Source organism: Pezoporus flaviventris, unplaced genomic scaffold, assembly GCF_033815535.1.
Source record: "Pezoporus flaviventris isolate CSIRO_AGI_PZ_B2104156 unplaced genomic scaffold, CSIRO_AGI_Pfla_v1 ptg000081l, whole genome shotgun sequence".
NCBI lineage: Eukaryota > Metazoa > Chordata > Aves > Psittaciformes > Psittacidae > Pezoporus > Pezoporus flaviventris.
In genome coordinates, this window is record NW_026892629.1 from 3,031,554 (window position 1) to 3,047,067 (window position 15,514).

The window sequence follows — 15,514 nt, forward strand, 5'->3', positions numbered from 1 at the left end:
ATTGGTTTTTGTAATAGTTCCGATACTGCTCAAGAATCTTTTTAGAGTTGGCAGTTGAGAGCTGTGTGATACCATGTGTGGCAGTGGCTTTGTTTTTAACTGAAGGAGTATGAGAGAAAATTTGTGTATGTTTTGTATATTGATAATTACAGAGTTCTTTTTTGCAGCCACCTAGTCTTGTTTGAAAATAGTATTATTTCTTCTGGCTTGTTTTTGCGTGTCTTTTGTGTTGCCCAGGGCATGCCTAACATGGTTGATGTTTGGCTTCCAACATAAAGTGCATCCCAGGTATTTCTCCATTTTGAGGGTTACTTTGTAAATTAATTTATTACTTCTGAGAGTAATCTGTTTGTTCTCTTCTCCTTAGAACTCTTTATTTTGCCTTATTAGGTTTTCTGACTGGTATCAACTTGCTAGTTTGAATTTTAAGTCCATAGTTCGGGGTTTTTTTTTTCCACAGAACTGTTTAAGCAAGTATTTCAGTCTCTGTTGTGATGATTTCCTTCAGGTGTTGTTGTGTTTTTTTTTCTCATCTACTTTTACTTTGCTTTTGTAGATATAAATTTGAAGGACCTGGTTTGTAGTATTTTTCTTCAGTGTAGCTTCTCCACATACACTACTCCACTCTTGCCAAGAAAAGTCCATGAACTGTTAGTGTAATGAAACTAAGCCTTGTACCAGGTGAAATGTATTCCTCAGTTCATTGTAATTTGAAATTCTCATAGTGTTTCATGGTCTTTGATTTCTCAGCCAATTCTATCATCAGCATCTCTGCATTGATGTATTGGGATAGTTGATAAAATGGATCTCTCTGGCCTTTTACTTCTATCTTGGCTGCTTGCTCTGAAGAATTAAAAAATTTAAGTGGAAGTTGTGTTATGTACTTGCATGCCAGCCACTCTTCAAACATGCTTTATTTTGGGGGTTAGGAACCTGAAAGTTTTGTAAGGAAGCAAAATAACCTCAATTGGATTGTTATATTTAAGCTCTGTAGCTTTTACTCTAAAATATATAAAATTCCTTAAGTCCACAGGTTCCATATTAACATAATAGTTTTATTTTCTGTGTTCTGTAGCTTTAAAGATGTCCAAAGTTCTTTCTCTTTAGAAAACTTCTGAAGTGCATCACAAAAATAGTATTTAAGTATTCTGTTAAAGTAGATGAGTTACAGGTACACAACATATGCATACATAGAACATAAGCAATTAATTAAATTATTTCAGCACTATAATTGTAAGTCTTAGAGATCATACTCTTCAGAGTAATGTGTGAATGCTGGGAGAGGAGGAAGGAGGACAAAACTATTGTTTGAATAGTTCTGGAGGAGCATGACTTGAAACAACTTTCACAGGCTGTTAACTGTTAAGAAATTTCAGTTATATTTTACTACTTTCTTTAAAGAGAGTTCAGTTCACTTACACTCGTATGTTATTATTCCTGTATCAGATTTGTCAAAGTATGTGAGTATGAAAGACAGTGGTATTTGCCAAAAATAGTGAAAGACTGAATCTTTGTGAAATTACAGAACCTTTATATTAAAGATTCTGTAAGAACCTTTATATTAAGGGATAAAATAACTTCATGATTCAGTAGTGTAGTATTTGTGAGATGTAATGGCAGTTGAGTTTTAATAGTTTGAGTGAGTAGCCTGTTGGAATGTTTGAGATTTCTAGAAGCAGTTTTTAACTTCTGTATGAAAGACAGTGCACAGTGCAAGTGACATAATTTTGACCTACTGCTTTCCTGGTAACTGACATCTGTGGGAGCACATATAAGTTGTTTCAGAGTGATCCACATGTGCCTCTTGCTTTCATGATAGCGGAATCAGCTTGCTTTTTCTTTTTCTGTGGTTTCTTAGGTAGTTGAGAGGAAATTTTGTCTTATCTGGAATCTGAGGTAAACATTTGTTCAGATTTTCTGCTTTAAGCGTAGTCTGGGGTTTAGTAGATAACACAATTTAAGCAAACAAAAGAGTGCTAACTGCATAATGATTCTTAGTTAGAAGTAAATGAAGATCCTGTTGGGTTTGTTTACTGCATTCAGTCAGTGGTCTAATTAAATATTTATAACAGAAGGCATTTAAAGGTTGCCAGCATTGACCGCATTTATGCACGTATGAACAAGTGAAATGAATTGGAGTTGACATAGTTTCTGTGGTTACTTACAGTTTGCTAATACAAAGTAAAAATATGCTTCCTTAGTGTACAGTGATCAGTGTTTAACCCTGAATTAAGGAAAGTACGAATGAAATTCAGGGTTGGTTTCTGCCGTGGCCTGAGAGAAGAGTAGCAGCACTAAGTTTGTCCTTGGAAGCTGAATGGCACAAGAAGCTTTCCACTGCAAGGACAGCTCCTACTTGGGGCGTATTTAAAGCTCATTTGATGGACTGAAATCCTACCTCAGCTGTTGGGGAACAGATGCCATCTCCTCAAATGAGAAAAGGCACCAACACCTAGAAGTGTCAGAAGATAAAAGGCCTTTTTAGGCTGTATAGCAGTGGAAAGACCAATGGAATGCCTTTTTGAGGAACGTTGAAGAGTTTGCTGCTGTCATCCCCTGCAGAGCCAGGAGCAACAGCTGTAAGAAATGGGATGCACAAATGTTGCTTAGGGGATCGCAGTGCTTTGGAACACCCACTGGTGTCCTGCCAGGCAAGGGAAGGTTTCTTGCCCTCAAGTTAGATCAGGCTGGGGGAGTTTTGCTGCTCTTGGAAACATCTCTGAGAGACTCCAGGTTGAAGAAGAATTGGGACTGGGCATCTCCTGAGGAGCATGACCAGCCAGTGAGATGAGGAGTCAGGTCTATCCAGGAAAGCAGCTCTACAGTGCAGGCCCCAAGACTTCCAGGAGACAGGGTCAGAGACAGGCATACCTACAACATTGCTCAGGCATGGACTGAGACTTGTCTTCTGGGCCCTTAGGGTGGGGGTCCCAGGATAGGCTGCGATCAGCCATTGAGGCCTGTGACCTCCAGGACTCCAGGCACTGCTCTCCCAGTTTACACTTGTGTTCTTACATATACTTCTGGCGTTACTCTGTCAAAGGCTCAGAATTCAGCGCTTGTTCTTGTTAAATTTCATCCCGTTAAATCATAGCCCAGTGCTCCAATGTATCTAGATACCTCTTGTCCTTTGAGAGAGTCAGCAGCACCACCCAGTTTGGTATCATCAGCAAACTTGCTAATGGTGCATTCAGCTCCTGCATGTACAGATCATTGATAAATGCATTGAACAGGACTGGTAGCTGTGTTTATTTTGTATTTGTAGCTGGCAACTCTTTTATAGCCAAACAGATCCATGATACCTTATTCCAGTTCCCAACTGGGTAACAATTTGGATTCTGTATGTCTGCTGTGACTGCTTTGCTCTTGTTTGCCCCTCTTGTGAGAAGGAAGTAAACAACAAACTTTGTTACTTCTAGTTTTATGAAGTGGTGGCAACTGCGATGTCTAAATAGACTTTTGGAATGTGTACTGGAATAACTTTGTCATCTTTTAAACTACTGGCTCTGCAAGCCTGTCCTCACTGCTTGGACTGTTTGTATAGCTAGGCTGAATACGCTCACATTCTTGCAGGACCTGGGAATGGACGTATGCTTTTACTGCCATTTTATGTTAGAATCAGGACTAAGGAGATTTCCTTATTTTCAGTGCTTATGTCTGCTGTGCTGTATCCACAAGCATATATGTGTGAGTATACCTATGCATAAAGGCTTATCTATACATATATAAGGTTAGCAATTATCATTTTACATGTTGTAACTCCCACTTGACATATCGAAGAGCTAGTAGAAACAGAAAGAGAATCCCGCTGAAAAGCTATGCAAACCATGATGTTGACTTTCTTAAAGTCCCCTGCTCTTCTATGAAAAAGTTTCTAACTTCTGAAATGACTGGATCACAGCGGTTGTCTTCTCTACTATCAGTTCTTCTTCAGAGACGCTCTCCTAGGAGCATGTTTTTTTTCCAGAAAAATTATATGTTACCATCTATTTTAAACTATGTAGCAATGCCTGTTTCCCAAAGGGATTGCAAAGAAATTTCACTTGAAAAGATTGTTTTTTCAAATTAAATACCCCTGCAGATTTTTAAAACTATATAACTATATGTAAAAAACAAACTAGGAGTCTTTTAATTTTATAAGAAGGATTTTATAATGAGAACTGTTGCTGATACTGATAGGCTTCTTATGCTTTCGAATTCACAACAGTTCTATAAATGTCATTTTCTGATGCTGTAACATCTTTGTATCATACCATTATTTAGAATGTAGACTAACATAACTTGGCCTTCATGACATGGTGATGTTTTTTCTTACATGGACTTAGAAGCTATAAAAACCTTTAAAGATACAGTGTTTATTGCCAGTGTATCAGAGTTCTGTTGACTATAACTACATAAGAAACTGCAATATTTTGCTGTTAAATTTGAAATGTATTTCCTGTAAATTTGGCCAGTTTGTTTCTGTATGCCGAAAGAGTTCATATTAGCTATGGGTTTTAGTTTATGAACTATATAAAGCTACATAATTAGCAACTCGCTCCATATATGGACTTAATGATAGCATACATTATTTCTGCACTAATCTCTACATTTCCTTTACTGAAATACCTATACCTGGAACTTGCCTTTGCAATGTGTGATGACTGATGTGCACAGTGATTTAGGAAGAAAAACGATACATGCATCTGAGCAGGCTAAGGTTCTTTAATCCCTCTCAAACTTTTCCTGCTTTCAAATCAGTTCTTTATATTTCTGATTTTTTTTATTAAGCTGAAGGTAAGGCTCTCAAGAAAACAAAGTGGTTACTTCAGACTCTTGTGGGAAATAGCCATGTCTCTTTGAAGAGTAAAATTTTTCAGAGTACCAAACAGAGCTAAGATTCCTAGCTCCCCATTTCAAAAGTGACTCTGACTTCTAACTTCCACTGCTATACTTCGATGCTTGTGCTACTAAATGTGTTCATTTTATGAGTTTGTGTCCTGGGTTAAGCAATAGCAGTCAGTTTTTCTCCTTCTTAATAGCTGGTGCTGCTCTGTGTTTTGACTTTCCACCTGGGAACAGAGCTGATAACAATGATGTTTTAGTTTGACCAAGGACTTTCTGAGCCTCATGCTCTGCCAGGGAGGAGGGAGGCCGGGAGGAAGCAGAGACAGGACACCTGACCCAAACTGACCAAAGAGGTATTCCATACCACAGCATGTCATGCCCAGGATGTAACTGGGAGTTACCCGGAAGGGCTGGTAGACTGCAGGGCTGGAGGAGGTATCAGTCGGGTTGGGGGGGGAGGAGAGGGGCAAGTTATCGGTCAGCTGGTGCTGAGGTGTTGTATTCTCTTCCCTTGTTATTTCCCTTATCATTATTATTATTGGTGATAGCAGTAGTGATTTGTGTTATACCTTAGTTACTAAACTGTTCTTACCTCATGCCGTGGGAGTTGCATTCTTTTGATTCTCCTTCCCATCCCTCTGGGAGTAGGGGGAGGGCAAAAAGGGGGGGAGTGAGTGAATGAGCTGTCTGGCTGGGTTTAAACCACGACAGTTTGTCTTTGAAAATTTTCTGATCTCCAGGACTGTAATGTTTGCTGAACAATGCGATCTTGAATAAATAAAGGCTTAGTTTCTTGGGGAATAAGGCAACAATGCTTTCAGTATTTGCTCAGTGCATGCCTCCTTTTCTCTCCCTTCCTCCCCTCCTGGCCTTACTGCTTTGTGCAGTGGAGCTGAGCTGCAGGCCAGTGGGGCAGAGCTGGGGCATATTGTGAGCGTGCTGCCACTGTCTGTGGGGGACAATGGCTGCAGTGTCACAAGGGCCTACACAGGGGTACTTGATGGCGTTTCTGTGGAATTGCAATGGTGCTTGGCATTTACTGAAATCTGTAGGATGAGCAAATGCAAAAATTCCTTTAAGTTGCCAGGCCTCTGAAAATGCCATGTTGAGGCCTCATTGATAAATGCCCCGAACAGCAGAACAGTCATGAAGGAGTTGGTTCAAACTGGGAGACTGCATGCCATTCATGTTCAAATTTTAACTGTGGAAAGAAATTCTCATCTACCCCATCAGCGTGTGCTGTGGGCCATCTGCTCTAAAACTTCCATCTCCTGCCACCTTCCGTTTCCAGTACAACAAATCTTTTCCCTCATGCCTGGCCCACAGAACTCGGGCTTGAGCCTGTTTTTCATTAGCAGCACTAGGGAGTTATGGGATGCCCTTAATTACATTCTCATTTCCAAGGACAGGAAGAACAGGTAAAGCTTCAGGACTAATTGCCATTTGCTTAAGCTGTATTAATACTAAGCTACAGCAAGTAGCCTTTTAACAGTGTGTTAAAATGATGATTACTTTTCAGTTACTCTTATAAAGTGGCAGACTACAATATTGAAGCTAACCTCAAACAAAAAAAATGATTTTTTTTTGTATTCTTTTGTTATTAACTACCACAAATATTTTTAGGAAGAATAAACTTCCTGAAGGCTAGTTTTTATTTTTGAGTACCTACTGAATTTATTGGGTACTGAGAGAGTTTATAAATCTGCAGGTAGAAGGCAACCCTCATGTCTAGCTGTCTATATTGCAGAGGTTTTGAGGTGCAGAACATGTTGCTTATGTTCTGCTGACACTTGTATGCTTCTTTGGCAGGTCTGATCACTGACTTTTAGTGGTTTGATTGTTCGTTTTGCCTCTTGAAGGTGATAGCATGCTTTATTTTCCTTGGGAGCTCATATCATGTGATTCGTAAAAGTCATCGAGATGAATGCCAAAATGCTATAAATGCAAAATTTAACAGAAATTAGCACCATAGGAAGTACATTAATTTTTAGAAAATAACAGTATAGAAAAAGTTGGCTCACGTGAAGGAATCTTACATTATTTAAAAAAAAGAGATCCAGAAAAACTGAAAGCTATTTATGGTGCACACTTTATGGTGCAAAATATTTGAATCAATGTAGGTACTGAATTTTCCTTGTGCATTCAAGCTGGTTTTTTTGTTGTTGTTGTTTTTTAATTTTTTTTATTAATTTAAAAAAAAATTGAAATTCCTTTATATTTGTCAGTGATATATATACACCTTTCAAAATATGGTGAAAAAAAGTATCATAAGAAAGCTGTGGCTGTGTAATCTATTTTATTGATATTTTGAATTTTCCTAATACCATCAAATAACAGTACCCGTAATTAAGAATTTTACTGATTTACTGATAGTAACTTTTTCCTTTACTTTTTATTCTTTCAGAAAAGAGCAAAAGGCCAAGTGCTGTTTGACAAAGTATGTGAACATCTCAATTTACTGGAAAAGGACTATTTTGGGCTGCTGTTTTATGAGAATTCAGAGCAGAAGGTAAGCCTGTATAAGGGGTTTGCTTGTTTTTTGTTTTTCTAAGTTCAGTAGTTTAGTGAGATATTAAATTACAAACATTGGAGTAAACGATTGTGAAGTGCTAGTCTGCTAATTTTACAAATGAATATTGTTTTGATATGATTTCATTCAAAAGGATCTCTTAAATACCATTTGATAACTTATTTTCAGTTTTCTTTTGCACTTGCTTACATGTTGAATGGTCGAGTACACATAGATTGTTGAGCTGAGAAAAATCTTAAATCAGTCAGTGGCATGCATTCCGTTAATTACCAAAAGCTAATTTAGATTTTCTCAGCATCTGGACATTTACAGTCAGCTATGGGCTGGCTGCCACTTTGTCCGTGAAGTAAAGATATACCAGAGGTTATATATTCCCTCATAAAGTAAACGGACTAGTAATTACACGTTGAAGTGGAAAAATTGTATTTCTTTTTAGTCTCCATATTGTAGCAGGAAACATCGTTACATGAGTACTATGCGTGGTCTGGAAGGTTTTGCTTTTTTCTGCCATCTTTCTCAACTCACTGTTGTGTTTGAAATGCAGTCTAATTTAGTGGTCTGAATAGATCTGAATCTCTGACCCACTTCCATTCAAATATAGTAGTTTTCCAGACTTGCTTTGCTGCAAGCATTAAGCAAAATACTCAATTCCTCTCTGTTAAAGATACCCATATATAAAATGGGCTTGATGTATTTTTTACATGGGTATTTTATTTTTTGTCTTGATTTGTAAACCATTTATAGAAATCTGAAATTCTTTGATGTAACAATGAAAAGCATGTCAGTTGATCTTCAAAATAATTATTGTGGTTTAAATATCATAATTATTATTTGTTATTATCACATGTTGTCCCTTTAGTAGTGCTGCTCATTATTGAAAATCTATACTGTATACACACAGCAAAGTAACATAAAAGAGCAGTCTGATCTCTGACAAGAAAGGAAAAGTCTAATAGCAGACCTGGGATCCTTGAGCTGAACCAGGACATAGCCCACTTGAGCAGATCCTACAAGGTGGAATAGGGAGCCTTTGGCTTTTGAAAGTGCAGCAGGAAAGTCTGGATTGGCGTAGGTTTTTTTTAAATTTTATTTTATTTTTAATGTGCTTCTGGTTGGACTGATATTTCTTGCTGTTCCTCAGTCATGTCAATGGGGGAACAGCGCATCACACCTTAAAAAGATTCCATCTGATTTTTTTATACTTGACTGTATATGAGCCTGGGCAGTCTTGTCTGTTCCAAAGCTGGCTCTGCCTTGAATCACAGTTAGATCAGTTATCTTCAGAGGTCCCTTTCAGCCTGAGTGAGCCCCTGAGCTCCCTATCCATTCACTATGGAGGTTCTATTGTAGCAACACTCACAAATGAGGTACTTAACATAAATTCAGTGAAAAGTATCCTGATAATGAGGTCCCTGTGGTTCCGTTATTCATATACCCAGGCTAATTCTAGCACTGTTCAAGGAGTAGACCACTCATCACCGTAATTATGGACAGCAGCAGGCTTTTGTTTAAGAACTTCTGGAGAAAGCTGGTCTGATTTTTTTATGAAGACTTAAAAAAACCCACAGTTGTTGGATTTTTGTCTTCTTCATACAAGTATTATTTGAAGAAACTTAAAAAGGAGTCTTCTAGCAGATTTGCATTTCCCACCTCCTACTTTCTATTGCAAGACTGAGCTTAATTTATGGTGAACTGCAGGAACTACAAGATTTTGAATGCCTATGAGTAGCAGAGAAGGTGGGGTTTATTTTGGGTATTTCCTGGCTGTATAGCCCATATGCTCTAGGTTTTACCCAAAGTACCATTATGTGGATGGTACTATACCCCTAGTGCAGCTCTACATTGTGATTACCAGGTAAGTGGGAATATCCAGGTTTTCAGAGTTTGAAAATGTGGATTTTGGCAAGAACTAGTCACTTGGCTAAGTGCTTACATTCTTTACAGGTTGCATGGTGTACTGTAACGTACACATTGATACAGGCTTGCTTTTACTGCTGCTGTCACTCAAATGATTTAATTCAAGCTACTGTTTTTTTGTACAACACTGTGTTTGTAATTTCTTATGCAGGCTATGGTATAAACATGTCCTGATAATGTGAAGGGTAGCTACTGTGGTGTCTTAAGAAAGCTTAGGGACTTGGAACTTTTACTGGTTTTAGGGCCTTCTATTTTGTTCACCTCTAAGTTTTTGACAATTTTTTAATCTCAGTACCAGTTCTTTCTGATCCTTTTTTTCTCCTGTTATGACTGCCTCTTCAGATTAAAATGCCACAAATCTCTGACCTCTAGGCTGGTCAGTGCTAAATGCTGAATGATGTGTTTTTCTCATTCTTGTGCACACATCACAGCCACCCATTTATAAGCCAGCTGTTGAACTCAACGGCAGCTGTGGGGTGTGGAAACTGAATGCCTGGCTCTCTTTTGAATTAGAGCTGCTCCCTAATGCGCTATCAGGGTACCATTGGAGGAGCAGTCCCATTAACTTTTCTCTATGGTGTTCTGTGCAGCTGACAGAGATGTCATGTCTTCAGGCAGATTTTTGTTAGCTTCAATACACATTTTAAAACTCTTTAGGTCAAATTACTCATTAACGATTTCCTTCATTGTTTTGCAAATGTTAAATTTACTGGCCTAAATTTTAGGTAGTGATTTCACTGTATTACACACTCAGAAGTTCACAGATGAGCCATTCACACTAACCCGTCTGCAGAAGCATTAGAAAGCTTGTGCTCTTACGTTCTGGGCAGCAGCTGGAAATACTGTGTTTCTGGATTTGTACAAAATACTTTTGTACTGGTAGAGAACATTTTGTTCTTCTTTGACAATTCATTACTTTCTGCTCTATAACCGTATGAATCACACATTAAACAAATAATTATTGCCTACTGGAGGAAAGTTGTGTATATATACTGTCTTTTGATTTGAAAGACAGACCTGTCTGTTCTGCATCAAGAGGTCTGTTTCAGGGTAGACTCTTTCAGTAATTTGTTTTGTCCATAACAAAGGGCACAGATGCAAAAAGCCCACCTCTGTAATTATGTATATAAATGGAGGATAAGCATCTGACTTTATTTGACCTAGTAGTAATGGAAGTTGGTGAAAAAGTCTGCTACTCTACAATAAGCTCACTCTAAGGTTTGGAAAATCAGAAAATGAACTGTGTAACTTGTGGAAAGAAAAGGTTATTCTTCTTATCTTGCAACATATTCTGTATTATGTATGTTCTACTTGATAGTGATAAAGCGTTGAAAGTAGCATGCTCAGAAATCCTAGTTTTCTGCTGTATTTATGCCATGCTATATTCTATATTTACTAACTTTATTTTATACTTGTACTATAATTTAAGAGTTTAATCTACTTGCAGTTATCTTTAAGCTACTTGTAGTTATCTTTGCAATTGGAAGAACATGGCTGTGTCTCATTTTGGAATAAAACTCATGCCAAAACTGAAAACCTAGGGTAACTGTAGCTGAAGTGAGTTTCAGCTAAAAGCATTTGAAGACTTCTGTTGACTTCCAAGGCCTTTCCATGTCAAGGCTTTTCCACCAGATAGTAGTTTTTCTGACTTAAGCAGAATAAAGAGCATCCAGATTTTTTAGAAGGGTGTTTTGTATTTCTTCCTTTGTAATGATGGACTGTGAATCTCTGGAAGAGTTATAGTATCTGTGAAATGTGGATGTCACAAACTTCTTAAAGCAAGTAGAGTGAAATTAATTTTTTTCTTTTTTTAATTACATATGTCAAATTATAGAAAGGAGGTTTTGCATTTAATTTGAAGAGTAGTTATCTAATATATACATGCTGCATTTGTGATTAAATCAACTTTGACCAAGGTCATTTACAACAGGGAACTTAGTATTTTAGGTCATATTTATAGACGCCACATCTTTTATCAGCATGAAAGATGTGCAGGAGTGCAAAGCCACACAGTCCCACATTCTTTTAATCCATGCAAACTCCTAAAACTGTAGCCTCATGTTTTGTCTTCTTGAAATAAATCTGACTTTTGGTGGAAAAGCCTGTAATAATGCCTGAGGGATATGGTACTGGAATACAGTTGTTGCATCGGAAATTTGGTACCATGGACTGAAAGTTGAGTCAGATTATACCCAGTGTCTGTCGCTGGCTAGGTTAGGCGAGAAACATTGGTAGAGATAAAGGTTTAGCAACATTTGTGCTGGCATTGAGGTCCCTTCTGACTTTAAAGCTGCTAGTACGTGTAGTGGTTTGTGGAAACACACATTGTCTTTGACCTTACAAGTTTTCTTCCCTACTTTGCCCAACCCTGTGATGTGTGCCAAGTCCTGCTAGCAAGCTGACTGTGTGCATGCTTGTTTCTTCCACATATATGCATGTGTATGTGTGTCTGGCCATGTGAAATAAAGGTTCAAACACTGTATAAAGTAAATTCTCAGTAACTGCAGTTAAAAGGCTTATGTTTCTAATCTCTCATTCAATCTATTTTTTAACATCAATAGGTAAAATTAGTAAACAGGATTGCCCGAGTTAATGATGAATATACGTTACTGGTTTATTAGTTTTACTTCCCAAAGTTACATTTTTGGATGATCAGTCACAAAAAGGTGTCTTTCTAAATATCAACAGTAACTGAAATACTGTGAGCTGTTTAATACACAGATGATGGGAAAATATTTTTCATATTGAGGATAAAACACATTTAAAAAAGTCATCTAAAATATGAAAATCTGACTTTATTTGCGTTTCCTAAAATAGAGCTGAGTACCCAGATTTGAACCTTGCCGGTGTATCACTGTTAACATAATACATGTTCATAAAGAACTTAGCTTTGGGGGAGGATAGAAAAATGCATGAAATTTGATTAGATTCAATCAAGCACCTTTGATTGAATGTTGCCAGAACTGAAACGTATATGCCTTGAGACAAATGATACAAATAGTAAGTCTCTGGAGTTCAAGAGAAATGTTATCTCGGGTAACTCTTATTTGGGTGTTATAAGCACAGGCATGTAGAGATTACGTAGCAATTCCTGGGAAGTCTGCTTATGTTCATAAAAGGACTGTGAGAGAAAATTGTGTTTGCCAAATGTCACTTGCTAGACCACCTCCACTGGACTCTTCAGTTTTTAATAGGGCATAAAAATTCTAAAGCAGTAAGACAACCATGACGGGAGTGTCATTGCAGTTTCATTTATGTGCATGGATGGGGAGACTTGCTAGCAAATCTCAAGTTCAATTTTAGAGTTCTCTGGGTTATTTTAAAGTAGAACAGATGTCTGAACAATACGAACTTTACTTACACTGAATGAAATTACTTCACCATCTTCAATCTGTAGTGATTTTAAATGCTGTTTATGTTGGTTTTTTTTTCCAGAACTGGCTAGATTCTTCAAAGGAAATTAAGAGACAAATTCGAAGTAAGTACTTCTGTATTCAGATATTATGCTCCTTTTATTTCCTCACAGAAATATTCTTCATAAACTTAGTAGCCTCGATGCTGACTACATTGTATACTTGCAACATTAAAATAATGTGTATCTGATAATGACATACTCAGTGTTAAAACAGAAAGCGAAGAATAGAAGCTATTTCTATCCACTGTCCACTCAGCCTTGTGTTGCAGAAGTTAATCGTTATACTGGCTGCTGCCTCAAAATTTTCCTCTTATATGCGACTAATAGTTGGTCTTTTTGCATCCTGAAACAGTAATTTTTTTTTTTTTGTTCAACTTTCATTGATATTTGTTTATGGGATGGAGAATATCATCTTGCAACGATGGTCATGGTTGTTGCGATGGACTTTCTTACTTAAAAGACTCACCAGAATATGAAATTATAAAAAGAGAATCAATATGTCTTACAGAAAATGTATATTCCTTAGTACTGCTCAGTCCAGCATAGCCTTTTTTGATGTTTCCATCATTTCTGGAATGGAAATGAAGTAGGGCATAATCTTGGAATGTCTCATTTTTCAGTCTGGATCCATGTGAAATCATAGTGCTGTTAATTCAGTTTTCTTCAGGCCTTTCCCAGTTGATGAAATTCCTTACTAGGCAGATGTGGTTTGTATTTTCAGAAAAGAAATTAAAGTTACAGAAGCTTCCTTGGAACCTATTTTTTTGATCCAACATGCTCTTGTGTAAGAAAGCTAGACTTATTAAAATGGTGAACGTACTAATATGCAAGTAGAGGACACCTTTTTAGGGATTTTAAAAAGAAACTTCCTTACACTAATTTGCAGGTAATCAGCATACTGTCACTTGTGTTCCTCATAATCAGTGCATTAGCATTTCCAGATATTGGAATGTACTGCAGATAAATTTTATCCTCCAGCTACTTATCAAGTAGTGAGGCTTTCCTTTATTTTAGGTTTTGTTCTAAATATTTGTCTTTGAATCAATAATGGAAGTCCTACATACAAAAATACTCATCCATAAAAAATATACTGGTCAATTTGAACATTTGAAATGAAAAACCTAATTTCTTTCTGTCTTGTACATCAGAAACTGAAGCAGTAGTGTGCTATATAACCATCTAGAAAAGTACATTGATCTGAGCACACAAAGGTGATAAATTCAGAAGTGGAGTTCAGCATGTCAGTCTGCAACTTTATAATAATCTCTGCTCTCTCTTATATGTGAGCAATACCGATACTCTGCACATTGGCCATACGTGTATCACCTGTTGCTGGAGAAGGCAAAATACAATCTTTTAGTTTCCCCCAAGTCATCTGGCTGCCTCTTCCTAAGTCGGTGACCTCAGGCTTTCTGTGTGACCTGTTATTTATTCAGGCTGGCCTTTGGCTAGGCAGTAATGTTGGATCTCAGCAATTACTGATGTTACTTTGGCTAATGAACGTGATATGCAAATTACTGGCTCTGTTCTCAGGGCTGCAAAGGTGGCAATAAGCTTGTTTTCTTTCAGCTAGTCTGATCCCTTCAGGAAAATTAATTCTTGACTTTTTTTGACTCATGTAATTGGATATCCACCAGCATGTGTTAAAACCTCTATTAAATTCAATTAGGGATAGGTAGGGTAATTACACTTCTGTCACTATCTTCTTGAAATTTGCTACATCTAAAGTGGATTGAGGCTTTTGCAAAACTGCCAAGTTCAGCTTGAATATTGTGATGGTACAAGCAGTAGCAACTGACTTTGGACTAGCCAAATCTCAGACTTCACAGGGATGTGGTGGTTCACCCTTATGTAAAGGTAATTTGAGAATTTATCTCTGTGAGATGTGCATGCTGTTAGTGTAGAATACATGCTGTTACACTCACTTGTTTTCTATAGGTATTTTCATAACTCATTCTCAGTGTAACAGAACTGGATGAGTAAACTACATAAACCTGATATCATAGTGTTTATTGCAGTTGAAGATCAATCGTCTGTCTGCAATTTAGGTGTTCAACAGGTATGGATTAAGATTAGGGATGTGAATGTTATAAAGCATCTGTTTTGGGAGGTCTAATTATTTGCTTTTATTGTTTGTATAATTGAAGTAAATGGAACTGGGTTACAGACCTCTTCATGGTTCTCTTCATGTTTCTCTTCACGCAAATTTTGGAGCTATTTTTTTAGATATATCCTGGTTTTAGTGTGGATGTATTTAATTCTCTTCCAAATGGAAATTAGATTCGTATGCTGTGTAAAATGGTTTAAATCCAAGGTAATGTTATGTCAGGTAAATCTGTTTCTAGTCTACAGCACAATTAGTTCTTTTATTACAAAAAATACTTCCATATTGCTTATCCAGTGTTGTGTATCTTACAACAATTGGAGAGGATTTGGATATTCTGAGGTCAGAAAAGACTGGTATAGGGAGGTTTTTGTGCATTTTCTCCCAATAAAGGATATATTTAACCTTTTTGCTCTTGAAGTTAACTGTAAAATTGTCTTAACGTCTTCTGTCAAGAGAACACTTATTTAGCTTGAGCAATTCTAGAACTGGTCACTGTATCTGGGGTATGACTTATGGGATCTAATATAGGTTGACTGTGTCCACCTAAGGTAAATGTACTTGTGTTTTCTAAGGAACAGGCACTTCTAGGAGGTGACTGAGTTCATTCTGAAATACATGTCTGAGAGGGGAACAAAACTAAATGCCTCTTTTCTTCCATTGGTTATGAAGGGAGTCAGTACGTACATAATTACATCTCAGCAGTCTAGGGTCAAAAGAA

At 37.3% G+C, this 15,514-nt stretch overlaps 1 protein-coding gene across 16 annotated transcripts in view; it reads left to right on the forward strand.

Moving 5' to 3' along the window:
* The window catches only part of EPB41L2 (erythrocyte membrane protein band 4.1 like 2), a 99,708-nt gene that overhangs the window by 44,342 nt on the left and 39,852 nt on the right, over positions 1-15,514 (forward strand). For all 16 annotated transcript variants that reach the window (XM_061474921.1, XM_061474930.1, XM_061474918.1 and 13 more), the window contains 2 exons: positions 7,232-7,336; positions 12,710-12,752. In XM_061474921.1, the coding sequence (XP_061330905.1) occupies positions 7,232-7,336; positions 12,710-12,752 (148 nt within the window). The remainder of the gene's footprint in view (positions 1-7,231; positions 7,337-12,709; positions 12,753-15,514) is intronic.